At 45.5% G+C, this 18,896-nt stretch overlaps 1 protein-coding gene across 1 annotated transcript in view; it reads right to left on the reverse strand.

Moving 5' to 3' along the window:
* The window catches only part of POLN (DNA polymerase nu), a 74,831-nt gene that overhangs the window by 9,843 nt on the left and 46,092 nt on the right, over window positions 1–18,896 (reverse strand). The window contains exons 20-22 of the mRNA XM_068149739.1: window positions 18,086–18,196; window positions 15,611–15,689; window positions 1,936–2,003 (exon numbers count right to left, since the gene is read on the reverse strand). Coding sequence (XP_068005840.1) covers window positions 1,936–2,003; window positions 15,611–15,689; window positions 18,086–18,196 — 258 coding nt within the window. The remainder of the gene's footprint in view (window positions 1–1,935; window positions 2,004–15,610; window positions 15,690–18,085; window positions 18,197–18,896) is intronic.

The following is an 18,896-nucleotide window of genomic DNA, read 5'->3' on the forward strand; positions in this document are numbered from 1 at the left end:
AATCTTCAACCAGCAGAGTGATACAAACTTCCACCCTGAACACTCCAGCTGGGCAGCCTATGGCAAGTGCAATGGCAACTTCCAAGGTATCTCAGGCCTGTAGATTGCCCAGGTCCAGTGCAGAGCTGCCAAGGGTTGATGCAAAGTGATGTAAAACAAGATAATAAAAATCCTTCTCTGCTCTACTCCAAATCTCGTTGCACTTTCTGACTCAAACTGTGGCACTTCTAGAGAGTGGTCTTTTCTGAGCTGACAGTGCAGTCTCTGATAAACTGTATGGAGGGGGCTTTAATTTAAACCAGATTTGACCCCCTGTATTTAGAGGTCAAATGTTAATGTATTAACCTAATTCATTGCAACGCCCCTCATATACTGAACTTCAGTATTTCCCAGGCTCTTTGTTTTGATTAGATGGAGGTTTAATGTTCTCATTATGAACTAATACTCACAAGAGGGAGCAGTGATGAAATGAGACTACGGTGGCAAATTGTGCTGTTTAAATGAAAGCAAGGCAGAGAGGTAAAATTAACTATTTTCTTAGGTGGTTAGGTTAGAATGGAAGATAGTATTTCTTTTCATTGGTTCAGTTAAAATGTTTGTGCCACTGTGCTAAATGGTTTAGCCAAAAGGTATTTCTGAGCTGCACTCAAGGCCAAAGCTTGTGAATAAGCATTTAATACCTACAGGAGTAAATCCTGGAGAACAAACCCAACAGCCTCCTGTGTGCCCTCATTTCCTAACTAAATTTGTACCAGATGCTGAGACAACCTCTGGTTTAGGAAATAATGTCTGAAAGCAAGCCAGATGAGAGGATAAAAATGTAGGCAGCAACTTTTACTAACCCTTAACCTTGAAAGGTCCATCATAAAGTTCTCTTAATATTTAAAAAAGCAATAAGATATCTTAAAAAATGGCAGTGCTTTATACTCTTAAGAGAGTCATACTTCTTTATGTAGCCAGCCCCAGTCAGAAGGATTTAGGAAGCTTATGAATATTAAGGCAAATTATATCCTGAGCTGCATCAAGAGGAGTGTTGCCATCAGGGCAAGAGAGGGGATTCTGCCCCTTTATTCAATTCCTGTGAGACCCTACCTTGAATACTGTGTCTAGTTCTTGTGTCCCCATCAGAAGGAGGGCACAGAGATGTTAGAGTAAGTCCAGAAGAGGACCACAGAGACAATCCAAGGGCTGGAGCACCTCTGCTATGAGGACAGGCTGAGAGAACTGGGCTTGTTCAGCCTCCAGGGGGACCTTAGAGCTGCCTTCCAGTACCTGAAGGGATCCTACAGGAAAGCTGCAGAGGGACTTTTCTTAAGGGTGTCTAGAGACAGGACAAGGGGGAATGGTTTGAAGCTGAGGGAGAGGAGGGTTAGACTGGATCCTAGGAAGAAGTTCTTTAGTACGAGGGTGTTGAGGCTCTGGAATAGGCTGCCCAGGGAGGTTGTGGATGCCTCCTCCCTGGGGGTGTTCAAGGCCAGGTTGGATGAGCAGTCTAGTTCAGAGGTGTCCTTGCCCATGGCAGTGAGTAGATGATCTCTGAGGTCCCTTCCAACCTCCCTGCCATTCTAGGATTCTATGAAGTTCCTTTCCAAGTCCTTCTTTTTAAAGTGGTTTATTTCCCTCTAATACCCTTTGAAACCTTGGAGAAAGCTTTGCAATTTAACTTCCCAGGATTCACACACTGGATGAAGGAACCTTGATAAGAAAAATGAATACAAATCAGCATGGTGATGAACTCCAGATGAGGAGTGCATCATGTTTTATCTACATCAGAGCCAGTGGTGGAAAACAGTCAGAGAAATCTGCTTAGCATACATTTTCTTAATGATGAGAATCAATGTGCTTCTTATTGCTACACTATTTATTTATCCTCTGAGGTTAGAGGGAGAAAAAAAATGGGGTAGGGAAAAAAAAAGAACAAGAGCTTGTATTTACCTGCAAACTCCTGGATTTGAGAATCTTCTACTTCAAACAACAGCTCATCATGAATCTGGGCAATTAACCTGAAAAATTTCAGAGACTTTAGATGCCACATGCAAGAAATTTCTGAAAGTCCTTTCAATTCATACCATCAACTAAGTGTCACATGCACACAATGGCTATGGAGAAGTCAAATAACCACCCTCAGCAAATGAAAACATCATGAATGGAGGTAGAAAGACTGCCACTCCACACAGACTGAAAACATAAAGGTCATAACCAGCCTGTGCTTGCCAGCTCCTAAAGATCATCCAGGAATTTGATGTGACAGGATGTTACCTAAATCCTATGGAATGTGCAGAAAATGGCAAGAAATCGTGGAGACAGGCTGTTGGTTGAGGCAGGATGAGCTGGAATCAATGTGGTTGCAAATGGGTGGGTTTACTAATGCAGATTAAGTCAGTAGTAAGAGTAGTTGGCTCACTGCTATACCAACAGTAACTCCTAGCTGGTCAGCAGGTAGAATCCTTTCCAGGAAATAATCTTTTCAGTTCAGGGCAAAGCTGGTGTCCTCATGCTGACATGGAACACTTTTAAGACTCAGCTTGACAGGGTGCTGGGCCAGCTGATTTCAACTACACTATCACCTGGAAAGGTTGGACATCCACAGCCTCTCTGGATAACCTGGTCTAGTGTCTCACCACCCTCACTATAAAGAATGTCTTCCTAATTTCCAGTCTAAATCTACCCTCTTCCAGCTTCAATCCATTCCCCCTCATACTATCACTACAAGCCCTTGCAAAAAGTCCCTTCCTAGCTTTCTTGTAGACTCCCTTCAGGTACTGGAAGGCTGCTCTAAGGTCTCCCTGGCACCTTCTCTTCTCTGGGCTGAACAGTCCCAACTTTCCCAGCCTGTCCTCACAGCAGAGATGCTCCAGCCCTCTGATCATCTTTGTGACCTCCTCTGGACCCACTCCAACAGTCTGATATCTTTCTTGTGCTGGGGGCCCCCGAGCTGGATGCAGCACTCCAAATTGTTGTTCTATAGGTGTTCTAATCACCCAGAGCAACGCTTCCAGGACAAGATGTAAGCAGGCAAAGACCTTTACTACGTTATACAGCAAAGTTCTCTAGTCTATCAGCAGGCACATGTGTCACATCTCAACTGGTCATTTTCTACTGGCATGTGTGTAATTAAGGCATACAAAAGGTCAAAATAACAAAACAATATTTTAACACATCCAACCAAATTCTGCCCAGTTTCTCTCCTGCAATCACAAGGCGTTTACATTACCCTCAGAGTCAAAGACAAAACATAGCTTTCTCTAGGAGTTTGCAGACATGATGGAGGGAAGAGAGGCCATCCAGAGGGAGCTTGACAGGCTGGAGAGGTGGGCACAAGCCAACCTCATGAGGTTCAATAAGAGCAAGTGCAGGGTCCTGCATCTGGGCCGAGGCAATCCCAGGCACAAATCCAGGCTGGGCAGGGACTGGCTGGAAAGCAGCCCTGAGGAGAGAGACTTGGGGGTGCTGGTGGACAAAAAGCTCAACATGAGCTCTCAGTGTGCACTTGCAGCCCACAAAGCCAGTAAGATCCTGAGCTGCATCAGGAGAAGTGTGGCCAGCAGGTCAAGGGAGGTGATCCTCCCCCTCTATTCAGCTCTGGTGAGACCCCACCTGGAGTACTGTGTCCAGTTCTGGAGCCCCTATTACAAGAGGGATGTGGAGGTGCTGGAAGGTGTCCAGAGAAGGGCCAGGAGGATGAGCAGAGGGCTGGAGCACCTCTCCTATGAGGACAGACTGAGGGAGTTGGGGCTGTTCAGTCTGGAGAAGAGAAGGCTCCCAGGTGACCTCGTTGTGGCCTTCCAGTATCTGAAGGGGGCTACAAGAAGGCTAGGGAAGGACTTCTCAGGATGTCAGGTAGTGATAGGACTAGGGGGAATGGAATGAAGCTGGAGGTGGGGAGATTCAGACTGGAGGTGAGGAGGAGGCTCTTCCCCATGAGAGTGGTGAAACCCTGGAATGGGTTGTCCAGGGAGGTGGTCAAGGCCCCGTCCCTGGAGGTGTTTAAGCCCAGGCTGGATGAGGCTCTGGCCAGCCTGATGTAGTGTGGGGTGTCCCTGCCCATGGCAGGGGGGTTGGAACTAGATGATCCTTGTGGTCCCTTCCAACCCTGAATGATACTATGATACTATGAATTTGAGCAAAGGCAAATCTTCCCTATAGCCTTCCAAAGCTATCTGAAAACATCCTCTTCCCACACCAAATGTGCTGGGCTGAATCAGACCCACAGCAGAAGAGAGAGAATCTAGCACACAGAATCCCTGAGTGTAGCTCTCACTCAGTGCATGTCTGATTGGACTGTATTCCTACTAGGATTAATTTATTGCTTCTTTCATTACTGTAGGTAGGAGCCTAAATCATGAAGCAGTACCATCCATTTCCAAATTGCTTTGCAGTTTGTGTCTAACATTTAAATTAAATGCCCAGTGCAGGCTTTGCTTAATACCTGCCAGTTATTCCAGTAAATAACTCCTTACAAAGGGCTGCAACATCCAGCTGGTTACTACTTATAACTGTTCACAGCTTTCAGGGAAACATCCTAAGATAGTTTCACGCTGCCTGAAATTACAATGTGACATTGACTAACAGTGTGGTGAGCTCTAATAATAGATCTTAAATTATTAGTCACTTACAACACAGTCAGCAGCAGAGTGAAACAGATTAACATATTCCTAATAGGAAATTGGGACACAGGATACAAAAAGAAAGAGATGAAAAGACCAGGATCAGATGTAGCAAGAGGGGGGAAAAAAATCTACATGAAAAGTTTCTTTCTAATGCAAGTAAATTAATTAAAGCAAGAGATTCCTTGTAATCATTGACATGACATGGAAGATGATAAAAATCAGAAAGAACTGGGGACATTAAATATGAATATACTGTGAGCCAGTGGAGTAAGTGAAAATAATTGCATTGATCAAACCGGTGCAATAAAACGGCGATAGACTGGTGATTACTCGCAGCAGAGTAATGCCTCATGCCTTCAGTCAGGGTTAGAGCACTATGGACTCTGACTGTTCCATAGATTCATGGAATGGGTTGGGTTGGAAGGCACCTCCAAGATCATCTAGTTACAACCTCCCTCTCATGGGCAAGGACACCTGCCACTGGCCCGGGTTGCTCAAGGACTCATCCAGCCTGGCCGTGAGCCGTGAACACCTCTGTAGTGGTTTGAGCCTTAACTGAGAGTTAAAAGCTGTGACCGGTTGACGTTGCCCCCTTAAGAAAGGGAATATGGTGGACGGAAGTTGGTAAACGGAAAGAATAATCTAAACTATTTCATTGGTGAAGTGGGAGGAAGCACCTTCTGAACTGGGACAGCAGGAAAGTATACTGGGCATTCCAGCACTTTATCTTCAGTCTTGCTTCCGCCTCTTCTTCAGGCAGCAGCTTTCTGTGCTGGGCTTTTTGCCAAGGCTTCAGCCTTGAAGCCGATAAGATACCAGGTCTGTATTAACTCCTTTCCAATTAACACGAAACTGCCTCTAACTTTTTTTTCCTCTTTCTCTCTCTTTTTCTGATCTACTCTGGGGAAGGGGGGGAAGAGAGGGGAGAGCGGAGGTGGGGAACCCCCTCTGCAAGGGGGGGTTACTCTCATTTCTGTGTTACTTTATTGTATATCTTTGTATATATTGTAGATATTGTAAATTTGTATATATTCCCCTGCATACCCTACATTGCTTTGTAAATATAAAGCTCCACTGCTTTGCTAATTCAGCTTGTGAGGTTTTTTTTCCCTTTCCCTTCAATTTTCTTTCCCTTTACCTTACAAGGGGGAAGGGAGGAGGCTTCTTGGCCTTACCCTTCCAACCCACCACAAAAGCTCAAATGGGGAAAAGGCTGAGAATCTCTTCCCCACTCGTCCCCCACCTCCTCCCTCCAAACAGGGAGAGGAATCAAAAAAAAAAAAAAAAGGGTAAGGAGCAAATCCACTAAACAACAATCTGGAGTCAGCTTGGAAGTAGAGAGGCAAATAATTTTTTTTCTTCAAATTATATATATAACAATAACAGGGAAAAAAAAAAGGTTCACAAGGGCAAGGAAGAAGAATGGATGGGAGGGGGACAGAAAAGAATAATACAAAACCAGTCTTTCTCTGAGGAGGTGCAGAGGCAGCAGGGAAAAGGATCAGGTCCGGCCACGTGGCTGAGAAGCAGGAGGGCAGCTGCAGTAGCTCTCATCCAGCAGAGGCAGGAGCCAAAAAGGAGATCCAACAGCTATGATGGCCTGCTTTTTATACCCTAGCTGGGCAGGGAGGGGGGAGTGGAACAGACTCAGCTTTCCCAGGGGGGAAACGCCCTTCAGGGCGCCCTCCGCCCTCCACCCTGCTTTCTTCTTTTGTTTTCAGAAAAAGGCATTAACCCACCACAACCTCCAAGGAGGGGGCATCCAAAACCCTGTTCCAGTATCTCACCACCCTCACTGTCAAGAATTTCTTCCCAATATCCAAGTCCTTCTTAGAATAATTTACAATATACCTGACATCGAAACACTTGAATGTGTCCAGAGAAGGGCAACAAGGCTGGGGAGAGGCCTTGAACACAAGCCCTATGAGGAGAGGCTGAGGGAGCTGGGGCTGCTTAGCCTGGAGAAGAGGAGGCTCAGGGGTGACCTCATTGCCCTCTACAACTACCTGAAGGGTGGTTGTAGCCAGGAAGGGGTTGGCCTCTTCTCCCAGGCAACCAGCACCAGAACAAGAGGACACAGTCTCAAGCTGTGCCAGGGGAGGTTTAGACTCGAGATGAGGAGGAAGTTCTTCACCGAGCGAGTCATTCGTCATTGGAACGGGTTGCCCAGGGAGGTGGTTGAGTCATCGACACTGGAGGTGTTCAAGAGGAGATTGGACGTGGCACTTGGTGCCATGGTCTAGTCATGGGGTCTGTGTTGATAGGTTGGACTCGATGATCCTCGAGGTCCTTTCCAACCTAAGTGATACTGTGATACTGTGAAAAATTCATCATAAACTTATGGTGTGGCCTCACCAAGAGGGAACAATCCCTCCCCTGGCCCTGCTGGTCACGCTGCTCCTGATACAAACCAGAAAGCTTGTTGGCAATGATGAGAATTAAATTGTAGCTGAAGCAGAGGGAAAGGATTCTCTTTGGAGAATGAATGAAAAAGCTGAGTTATTTGAAATCCATCACAGCTCATTAGTTTGAGTAAAAACTCTAGTTCAAAAAAGCAATGCTCTCGTGCATGAGCTGGGAGCAGAAGGCAATGAGAACAGTTACACTTTTCCACAGGTATAATAAGAATTCTAGAAGGATAAACATTTTAAAAGTTACTAAAAAGCACTTTGCTTTTAAAAAGGCTATTAATGATCCCTTGGCAGCACAACAAACATCTAGAAAGAAAGAATCCCTCATTTTGTATTCACACATGGCTTTCTTATTTAAAACAGCACCATGTCCCTGATCATTGAAATTCATCCCATGCTCTGATGCACCATCATCAGCTTCTATATCCCAAATATCCTCCTTTTATGTCATCCCCTTTTTTCATGAGTAAAATAATCATCCAATTACCTCTCCTATGAGGACAGACTGAAGGAGTTGGGACTGTTCAGTCTGCAGAAGAGAAGGCTCCCAGGTGACCTAATTGTGGCCTTCCAGTATCTGAAGGGGGCCTATAGGAAGGCTGGGGAAGGACTTCTCAAGATCTCAGGTAGTGATAGGACTAGGGGGAATGGAATGAAGCTGGAGGTGGGGAGATTCAGGCTAGATGTGAGGAGGAGGTTCTTCACCATGAGAGTGGTGAAACCCTGGAATGTGTTGTCCAGGGAGGTGGTCGAGGCCCCGTCCCTGGGGGTGTTTAAGAGCAGGCTGGATGAGGCTCTGGCCAGCCTGATCTAGTGTGGGGTGTCCCTGCCCGTGGCAGGGGGTTTGGAACTAGATGATCCTTGTGGTCCCTTCCAACCCTGAATGAAACTATGAAACTATGAAACTGTTGATAACACCATGTTTCACTTTGAATTTGAAACTTCTAATTGGATAATGAGGGGGGGTAGGAACTCTGCTCTGCCCTGGTGAGGTTGCATCTGAAATATTGTGTCCAGTTCTGGGCCCTTCAGTTCAAGAAGGACCTCAGGGAACTGCTTGAAAGAGTCCAGCAGAGCCAGAAAGATGCTGAAGGCAGTGGAACATCTCCCTGCTGAGGACAGGCTGAGGGCTCTTTAGCTTGGAGCCTGAGGTGTGACCTCATTAATGTTTATAGAGATGGGCAGGGCAGCATCGGGAGGATGGAGCCAGCTTCTGTTCAGTGATGTCCAACAATAGGACAAGGGGCAATGGGTGCAAGCTGGAGCAGAGGAGGTTCCATGGGCACAGAAGGAAACATATTTTCACTGTGAGGGTGACAACACACTGGAGCAGGCTGCCCAGAGAGGTTGTGGAGTCTCCTTCTCTGGAGACAATCAAAACCCAACTGGATGTGTTCCTGTGAGACCTGCCCTAAGTGCACTGCTCTGGCAGAGGGGTTAGCCTGGATGATCTTTAAGGTCCCTTCCAGCCCCTATCATTCTGTGACTCTGTCATCTAGATGATCTTTACAGGTCCCTTCCAAACCAAAGCATCCTGTAATCCTATGACAAGGAGACACTTCAAAATTGCAGTTAGGAGAGCAGATGTTTAAAGCTTTGTGTATAACAAGTTACAAACAATTCCCCAAAGAGCACAAAAGCTGGTAAGGGTTCACAAGGAAATACACTAAAAAAAAATAATCAGATAAATAGGGGAATATGGGGAAAAAAAGGCCAAAAAAACAACCAGCCAAATAAACAAACAGCACCACAACAAATAGAAAGATATTGATGTTTTGCAATGGAAAACTAAGAACTTAATGACTTGAAAATGTGAGAAATGGGTACTTCATAATTTAACATTGAACAAATAGATACTTAATAAAGTAATAGTTAACAAATTGGTACTTAATAAAGTAATATTTAATAGAGCATTGGGGGTTAAGTCATCTAATGAAGTGCTTCAACAGCAACAGCCAGAATGGTTGCTCCTGTGACAAACACTTGTATGGACTGCAAGAACATTTAGCAATTATGACATTAAATGATTTGGGAGGGAAGACTTTTAAATCTTCTGTGACAGAACTTGAGGCTCATCCCCAGAAGATGAAAATCTGCAGACTGCTCTCCTACTACGAATCTTACACCTTCCTCCTGAAGCATCTGCTACTGGCCACACTCAGCCATAATGGACCAGATGGATGTTGGATCTGATTCTTCTTAGAAATCTCAATGATCCTACACTAAAACTGTATTAATCTTTTGCTGGTACTACTAATCACAGAGTCACAGAATGGCTGAAGTTGGAAGGGACCTTAGAGATAATCTGCACCATCCCTCCTCATAGTAGAGGTGTTCAAAAGGACACAGAGCTGATGGAGCAAGTCCAGAGGAGGCCACAAAGATGATCCAAGAGCTGGAGCACCTCTGCTTATGAGGATAGGCTGAGGGAGCTGGGGCTGTTTGGCTCAGAGAAAAGAAGACTCTGGGGGGACCTAATAGTGGCCTTCCAGTACCTGAAGAGATCCTACGGGAAGGCTGCAGAGGGACTTTTCATAAAGGTCTCTATAGACAGGAGAAGGGGGGATGGTTTCAAGCTGAGGGAGATGAGGTTTAGACTGGATCCTAGGGAGAAGTTCTTTAGTACAAGGGTGGTGAGACTCTAGAATAGACTGCTCAGGGAGGCTGTGGCTGCCTCCTTCCTGGAGGTGTTGAAGGCCAGGTTGGATGAGGCCTTGAGCAGCCGAGTCTAGCTGAGAGGTGTCCCTGCCCATACTGGGGAGGTTGGAGCAGATGTTCTCTGAGAGCCCTTCCAACCTGAGCCATTCCAGGATTCTCTGAAAACCTCCAACATCTGCAGCTACTGAAAAGCACTGAAAGATCCATTTTGGATCATTCCTTTATATGTGGCCTTTTGCTGAGCTTGTCCCTTTAAGAAGGCTCCAGACATGCTGAGAACTAAAGCTGTGTGTTTGTGGCACAGGTCCAGTGCTGGAAGAACAATAAATTGGTGAGAAAGCTGAATTGTTGGATTCACACCAAATTACTCAACAGTTCTTTGGACTTGTTAAACTTCATTTGCATGTGGTTGGGATGTTATAACCCCTTGTGGCTTTCTGAGAAGTCCATGTAGTGCCAGGTGGGCTTTGGGAAACATCAGTGCATTCTCAGTTTGCAAAGTGATAATTTTACAAGAACTGCTACAGGCAGCAATTCTTCCACATTTTTCCAGCAGCAAAGTTCTTTCTTACCAAGTTTGTGTGTCTGCCACTGATGTTTTTAATACTGAATGTGACTACAACTGAGTTCACCAAGTACCTTTCCACTCTCATCAATTCCATAAACTTTTCCTTCAGCTCCTACTCTATGCCTTGATTTCACTGCAGAAGTTTTGTGGTTGGGTTTTGGGTTTGTTGGGGTTTTTTTTTTTGCTGTCATCTGCCTGGCAGGAAAAATTGTGTGGAGGTTCTGTAAATTGGAGCAGAGAGGTAAAAGCTAGCACTTGGATCATTTACATCAGCAGCACATTTTCAGCAAGCTGCTAGGCCAGCAGCAGCAGAGCAGCATCTTAAGACCCTGGCTAATATGGAAGAAGTCTGAAGATATCACATTGATTGCTTGTCAGTGCCACACAAAATGCAGAGATGGTAACAGTGATGCCAGCAGATAAGCCACACTAATGACAGCTCCTTATCACATGTATTGCCTTTCATAGAATCACTTGGGTTGGAAAAGAACTCTAATACCACTGAGTCCAGCCATTCTCTAACTCTATCAAGGCTGGGGCTAAACCATGTCACTTAGCACCACATCTCTGCCACTTTGAAACACCACCAGGGATGGGGATTCACCCACCTCCCTACGCAGCCTGTTCCAGTCATTCAGAACCCTGTCAGGGAAGAGTTTTTCCTCTAATATCCATCCTAAACCTGCCCTGGTGCAACTTGAGGTCACTTCATCTCATCCCATCTCTTGTTACTAGTCGAAGTGGACTATACCATTTCATCAAGAGGGAGACTCTGCTGAAGAGTCATGAAAATGTAACTTGAGTACCTGTCCCTGACTTCCAAATGCAGTATCAGATGTGCCAACAATCATTGGAAATCTCCTGACCACTACAATGACTGAAAACCTCCTGACCACTAGTTCTACAAAAACAAAGCCTCACACTGTTGGGTCAAGGCTTGGTCACAGCTGAAGAGCCTTCAGAGTATGAAACATGGATGCAGGGCTGTCAGTAGCCAAGATTACAAACATCCCTGCACATTGAGACTAAAACCTGTGTGATCTTATCTAGAATTTCCTCCTTTCTTAAAAACTTTACTTTGAAGGTAAGGAAGACAGAATGCTGACTGTTAGGCACTGCTTGGCTGTGGCTAAGAGCACCCTGTCTCCCTGTGTAAATCTGGGGTTCCAAATCACTTCTAAAGCACACACAAAAGACATTTCACTTTGCTATGCTGTTCACAGTGAAAATTCTGCTTCCCAAATTAGAAGTTCAAAAAGGGGGGGAAAAAACCTCCACAGACCAAAAGAAAAAACCAAACCAACCCAAACTTAACAACTTAACCAGGGGGTGAAGATGCAAGCAAAGCTAGTAGTGTGCTGTCTTTGGAATGAGCATGATCTGATGTGCTGGCAACAGGAGACTGGTTGTATTTCTTATTCTGGAAGAGCTGCTGTGCATTCCTACTGTTACCACAACAGCACCACGTGTGTGCATGCTTCCTTCGAACAATATTTGTCAAAGCACTGTACAAAGGATGTTAGGATCATTATCCTGACTTGACTGATAAGGAAATCAGGGAACAGACCACTGCAAAAATAACTGAGTGTCACCTGGCAGACAAGTTTCAGTCCCATACTCTTTTGGCAGGACCACAGTGATGCTTTCAAATGCCATCATCCATCCAAGTTCACATAGTGCATAAAGGCACTGATGGTGCCTTCCTGAGAAGCTTGGCTTCTAAGTACCTGCTAAATATTACAGCAAGGAGCCATTAGTGACTATGAAAAAGCTCTCTCCTTTAGCAAAGCCATCCAGCTGTTAATGGCTGGCAGGAGTTCAACACTCCAGTTTAAAACAGTCTGTCTCTTTTAGATGTCTTTGCAGGCCTTGTCTTTCCCAGCTGTGACATTTATGATAGGAGTTAAGGCCAGGCAGTGACACTTCCCTGATGTCTGGTCTCGCCATTCCCCTCTGCTTTCACAGCACCAGGAAATTCAATGTGTAAAACTTCAACACTTTCCCATGTTCCCTGCTTGGCTATTTAGTGACACTGCTTCTTTAAAAGAGATCATTTTGAGAAAGGACAACCCAAGAAAACTCTTCTGCTGAGAGAAGAGAACATTCACAAGCTTTAGGAGACACAGCATTAGTCACGAATGTGTGGGGCTCTCAGACTTACAACAACCAGCCAGCTACTGAACCTAAAGATGCGTGTGCTAGGTAGGAGCTGCAGAAGGGAGAACATCCTTTGCCCTCTCACCACTTCCACATGCCCCCATGCTGTTGGCAGCTCGTTAGGCAGCTGCTCTGTCACTGACTTCACTCAAAGTTCAACTCGCTAAAGAAACTTTCAAGCAGGCCCCAGTTGCCAGATTCTGGTCTCTTTGCACAACTCAGGCAGCATAAAGAATTGAAATCATGAACTCAAATAATTCTTTTGGTTGGAAAAGCCTTCTAGGATCACTGAGTCCAACCATTCTCTAACTCTGCCAAGGCTGGGGCTAAACCATGGCCCTCAGCATCATGCATTTGCCTCTCTGAAACACCTCCAGGGATGGGGATTCAACCACCTCCCTGGGCAGCCTCCTCCAGTCTTTGAGAACCCTCTCTGGGAAGAAGTTTCTTCTAATGTCCAACCAGATCTCCCCTGGTGCAGCTTGAGGCCATTTCCTTTCATCCTATCACTTGTTAACAGAGAGAAGGATCAAATCCTACCTGGTTCCAACCTCCTTTCAGGGAATTGTCAAGTGAGAAGGTCTCCCCTCAGCCTCCTTTTCAGTGAGACAATCTCCCCAAAACATAGCCTGCAGTATGCTACAGGCCCTGATCCAACATTTCAGGCAGAAATGGATGGTTGAATGCCTGCAGTATCTCCACCAAAGAACCATTTCCCATTTCAGATTTGCACTAGCAGACCACTCATTTCCTGGGCTGTTTTGTAATAGTTCAAAAGCATTTTGCCCAAAACCTTTCAAGAACACTTAGAAAAACCTTTATTTTGGGCACAGGAGTGAGTCCTCCTTAGAATTCAGCACCTGTAATTTATAGTTGTAACTAGAAATGACATTTTGAAACCCTGGTCAAAAAAAATACCAACACAAACACACACAGGGGATTGGCTGGCTGAGATGTTACACTTCATGGCAAGGACTGTTTGGAAGGCTGTTACTTTGCACTGACCTAAACTCCAATTGAAGTCCTCAAGCCATGGCTGCTACAGCTAAGGTTATAGAATAGAATAGAACAGAACAGAACAGAACAGAACAGAACAGAACAGAACAGAATAGAATAGAATAGACCAGACCAGACCAGGTTGCAAGAGACCTTCAAGATCATCACGTCCAACCTATCAACTAATTCAACACCACCTAATCAACTAACCCATGGCACCAAGCCCCCTATCAAGTCTCCTCCTGAACACCTCCAGTGATGGTGACTCCACCACCTCCCAGGGAAGCCCATTCCAATGGGCAGTCTCTCTCTCTGTGTAGTATTTCTTCCTAACATCCAGCCTAAACCTCCCCTGGCACAGCTTGAGACTGTGTCCTCTTGTTCTGGTGCTGGCTGCCTGGCAAAAGAGACCAACCTCTGCCTGTCTACAACCTCCCTTCAGGTAGTTGTAGAGAGCAATAAGGTCACCCCTGAGTCTCCTCTTCTCCAGGCTAAGCAACCCCAGCTCCCTCAGTCTTTCCTCACAGGGCTGTGTTCCAAACCCCTCACCAACTTTGTTGCCCTTCTCTGGACATATTCCAGCAAGTCAACCTCCTTCCTAAACTGAGGGGCCCAGAACTGGACACAGGACTTGAGGTGTGGCCTAACCAGTGCAGTGTACAGGGACAGAGTGACCTCCCTGCTCCTGCTGGCCACACTGTTCCTGATGCAGGCCAGGATGCCATTGGCCCTCTTGGTTGCCTGGGCACACTGCTGGCTCATGTTCAGCCTACCATCGACCCCCAGGTCCCTCTCTGCCTGGCTGCTCTCCAGCCACTGTCTCCAGCCTGTAGCTCTGCATGGGGTTGCTGTGGCCAATGTGCAGAACCCAGCACTTGGATGTTTGATCATTTCCTCTCCTCAGAAACACTGATGCTCTGCACTGCCTGCTAACTCTGCTTTTATCTGACCTTCTACTGCAAAAATCGATGTTCTGCTGGACTGTTGACTACAGCATCACAAAAGATGAGAATCCACTTGTTTGGGTTTGTTGTTTGTTTGTTTGTGGGTTTTTTTCCTGCATGTTTGCCTTCAAAGTCTCTTTCTATAATAATAATAATAATGCTGACTGGCTAACTCTGCACCAGCCCCTCCAGCTTTCAGCCCAGGAAAAGCAGACTTCATTATTTCTGCCAGTGGCATAAAAATCTTGAGGACATTCTGTGATCTCCTACCCAACTATGAGCAGTCACACCAGAACAAAATCATGATGACCTAGCTTTCCTTAAGCAAAGGAAAGCCATCTATACAAGAACAAAACTCCCCCCCAGTTCATTTATTTTGCTTGAGCACTGGTTTCCTGATTCCTGGGTTTTTCCCAGCCCATTGAATGTTCAATTCCCATTATACAATGCACTCAAAATAGAGGAAGGATATGATCAGAGGGCTTGATTTCAAAGATGTGGAACTGCCACTGAACTGCATCTGACTGAGATTCAGTGGCCCCAGAGCACTTCATTGCCTTGGGATAGATTTACAGAGCCAACCATTTAAGCACAAAGATAAAACTTGGAATGTATAAAACCATCCCACAAGTCCTTGCTTGTTAAAAGATTCAGAGGCACAAAGGATATTCCTATAGCTGCTTAAAATGCCAGAAACATTCCTTGCCATGATGGTGGTTTAAAAGGAAAGAGTTTTGCAGTCATAGAAACATAGAATGGCTTGGGTTGGAAGGGACCTCCAAAGGTCATCTAGTCCCACCCCCCTGCAATCAGCAGGGACATCCTGCACTAGATCAGGTTGCTCAGAGCCTTGTCAAGCATGACCTTGACTATCTCCAGGGATGGGGCCTCAACTACCTCCCTGGAAAACCTGTTGCAGTGTTCCACCACCATCATGGTGCAGAACTTGCTCCTAACATCCAATCTAAATCTGCTCTTCTCTCATTTCAAACCATTGCCTCTCATCCTATCACTGCAGGCCTTTGGGAACAGCCCCCTTCAGGTACTGGAAAGCTGCTCTAAGGTCTCCCTGGAGCCTTCTCTTCTCCAGGCTGAACAACCCCAACTCCCTCAGCTGTGCTCAGAAGTGCCCCAGCCCCCTGATCATCTTCATAGCCTCCTCTGGACTCACTCCATTAGGTCCATGTCCTTCCTATGCTGAGATTTCCAGAGCTGGAGGCAGTACTCCAGGTGGGATCTCACCAGAGTAAGTCATTCACTACTAACCTGGCTGTTAAAGTCGGAGAACTGACAACAGAGGTAAAAACCTCCACCATAGCCATCTTACAGAGATCAGCTGCAGAGCCTAGAAGAGAAAGCAATCTGCTTTTAATTTAAAGCATGTGACTGGAACATTCTGTTCTTGGAAATATGGCAGAGCAATGACAAATACCTGAAGATCCTGGATTGTAATCTGCAAAACTAGTGGATTGGATACACGTCATCGATGAAACAGCTCATAAGAGCCATAAACAGCAATTAAAGCCAGAAAACAGTAATCAAAGCCAGAAAACAACCACATGAAATGATGTGTTAATTAAAGGTGAATTTGTCAGCCACTGGTCACGAGGTGACAAATGTCTTTGTCTTAAAAAGTCTGAAATTATCTACAGAGGAATTAAAAATGGCCTCTGAATCCATTAAGGTTTCACATGTCACAAAAGGTTAGGACATCGTTTCAGTGCTGCACTTCCCTTTGGAAACCTAATTTTATGCCTCTTCATTTCCATGTGCAGGCAATGTATATTCATTACACTCCAGTGTTAAGGGCAGTGGTGCAGAAAGCAGTGTCATGTTACAGAGGAGATGACGTACTCCTGGTGATCAAGAGGCAAAACGATTCCCCAGGCTGGCGGTTTGGTGAGGGGCTCTGCTCTGAGCCATGCAGCAGGGGCTTAATGTATCTTACATAAAGATTTATCAGATGAAATACAGACACAGCCTTTTAAGTAAGCATTGGAAGCCATAACCCTCCTGCCCCATCAGATAGCCTCCATTTCCTAGCCCATAGACATCTTCCTAACTCAATGCATTCTGAATTCTTTCACTTTCCAGAGCAAGGATAAAAAACCAGCCAGGTAGGCAAAGGGTAAGGATCCTCTGCTGGGAAATAACAATACATTAGATGCAATTATAAAGCCCATTTATTAAATCCAGTTTAGCAGACTGTGATAAAATGTTTTAGCCTCATTTAGAAAGTTCTTCCAGTCATAAAGCATTATCTCTTAGAGCTGAAATCCTGAAATTCAAAGCTCCTTGTAGTCTAGAATGAAATTGTAATCCATTTTAAGCTGGGAATACTGAATCTTTCAGAGTTTGGGGTTTTTTTTAACCCTTGCTTCAGCACACCTTCTAATATGACATGTTTGGAATAAGAGTTTCACTGGTTTTCAGCAGATCTCTCCTCCACTGCTATTTGAACTGATAATGAAATAGGATAATCTCATGATTGTAGGTACATGGAAGTGTTTGGTGGACAGTCCTCTGATATCTTTGCCTCAGCTCCAAGCTCTCTGGACAGATGGGACACAAGCAAGTGCTGCTCAGAAGCCTGTGTGGTTTTATTAATGCTGCACTGTACACTCAGCAGGATTCAAGCATTGTGCCTTCAAGTGGAGAGGGCTGCTGGCCAGCTGGATGGAAACCCAGATGACCTGGGCTCTGGATAAGGTTGTGCAGACAAGCCCAGTGCTCCAAGCAATCTGCTGCAAATTTTAGAAGGATATTTTCCAATTCTACAGTTGGGTGCCTACAACACCAAGGCAGCCATCACTTGAGCACAACTGTTAGTCAAGCTACCCCAAGCACAAATACAGGCTGGGTGAGGGGTGGCTCAAGAGCAGTCTGGAAGAGGAGGACTTAGGGTGTCAGCTGATAAAAACTCCCCATGAGCCAGCAACAACCACTGGCAGCCCAGAAGGCTGAGCTGAGCTGCATCTAGCTGCATCTAGCTGCATCTCAAGAGGAGATTGGATGTGGCACTTGGTGCCATGGTCTAGTCATGGGGTCTGTGTTGGTAGGTTGGACTCAATGATCCTCGAGGTCCTTTCCAACCTAAGTTATACTGTGATGCTGTGATACTGTGATCTAAAGCAGTGAGAGAAGCAGGAGAAGGAGGGGATCCTGCCCCTCTGCTCTACTGAGACCCCCACCTGCTGCAATGCCTTCAGTTCTGGCGCCCCCAGCCTAAGAAGGATGTGGAACTGCTGGAGCAGGTCCACAGGGGGCCAAAAAGATAGTCAGAGGGATGGAGAACCTCCCCTATGGGGGTAAGATGAGAGAGTTGGGGCTGTTCAGCCTGGAGAAGAGAAGGCTCCAGAGAGATCTTAGAGCAGCCTTCCAGTACCTGAAGGGGGCTACAGGAGAGCTGGGGAGGGACTTTTTACAAGGGCTTGTAGTGATGGGATGAGAGAGAATGGATTGAAGCTTGAAGAGGGGAAATTTAGACTGGAGATTAGGATGAAATTCTTTCCAGTGAGGGTGATAGATAAAATATACAACAGCTATAAATATTCTAGTCTATTCCATTCCATTCTGTTATTTCTATAGAACATATAGTATCATCTCTTTCGTGTCAAACTCCTGCCTCAGTGAGCCACTACAGTGGACACCTAGAATATTCATTCTTTTGAGATTACCAGTAAAGCCAAGCACAAAGAGCTGGGGAGGTAAGTAGGAAGGCAGGGAGGAAGATTTCTTTACCTTGAACAACAAAATTGACAGCCTGCCTCTCTGCTTGAGTGCGTAGTTTGTAATCCTGGGCGCTGATATTAGCCAGGGGTCTTCTGCGTCCCATCATGGAAACCACGTAGCCTTGCAGGGTTGTAAAGAGAAGTCAGTGTTCTTAGAGTCATCTAAGATAAGGGAAAACCTCCACATTTCTCTCTGAAGATAGCATGGAGTTTAGTAATGATGTGCTGCCTGAGCCCATGGAATACAGAATCATGGAACTGTTTGGGTTGGAAAAGCCCTCTAAGGTCATCAAGTCCAACCCAACACCATCACGGCCACTAAACCATGACCCAAAGTGCCATGTCCACAGGTCTCTTGAATGTCCCCAGGGATGGTGACTCCACCACCTCCTTGGGCAGCCTGTTCCAATGCCTGAACAGTCATTCTATGAAGAAATTTTTCCTAATCTCCAATCTAAACCAACTCTGGCACAATTTCAGGCCATTTCCTCTCCTCGTATCACCTGGAAGAGACCAACCCCCACCTCACTCCAGCCTCCTTTCAGGGAGCTGTAGAGCCCTCTGAAAACATTCAGAACTTCTTGTATTTAAACCTTCAATTCTTACTGTATTTTTGGGCTGTGACTTACTTCATTCAGAGCACTGGTAGATGCAAGACAAGGAAATCTTGTGTTCATTAAAGCTCTAGTTCCAGCAGGAAGGTCTGCTTGAAACACCAGCAAACTCACTCTGTGGGAGCTGGAACTATAAATACCTAGCAGAATTAACTATCTATTGGCAGCCATAATTAGAGCTTTCCATGCAATGAATAGTTTAATTGG

The sequence above is a fragment of the Melanerpes formicivorus genome, unplaced genomic scaffold (genome assembly GCF_026170545.1).
Source record: "Melanerpes formicivorus ecotype bairdi unplaced genomic scaffold, bMelFor1.0.p_v2 SCAF_18, whole genome shotgun sequence".
In the NCBI taxonomy this organism is placed as follows: domain Eukaryota; kingdom Metazoa; phylum Chordata; class Aves; order Piciformes; family Picidae; genus Melanerpes; species Melanerpes formicivorus.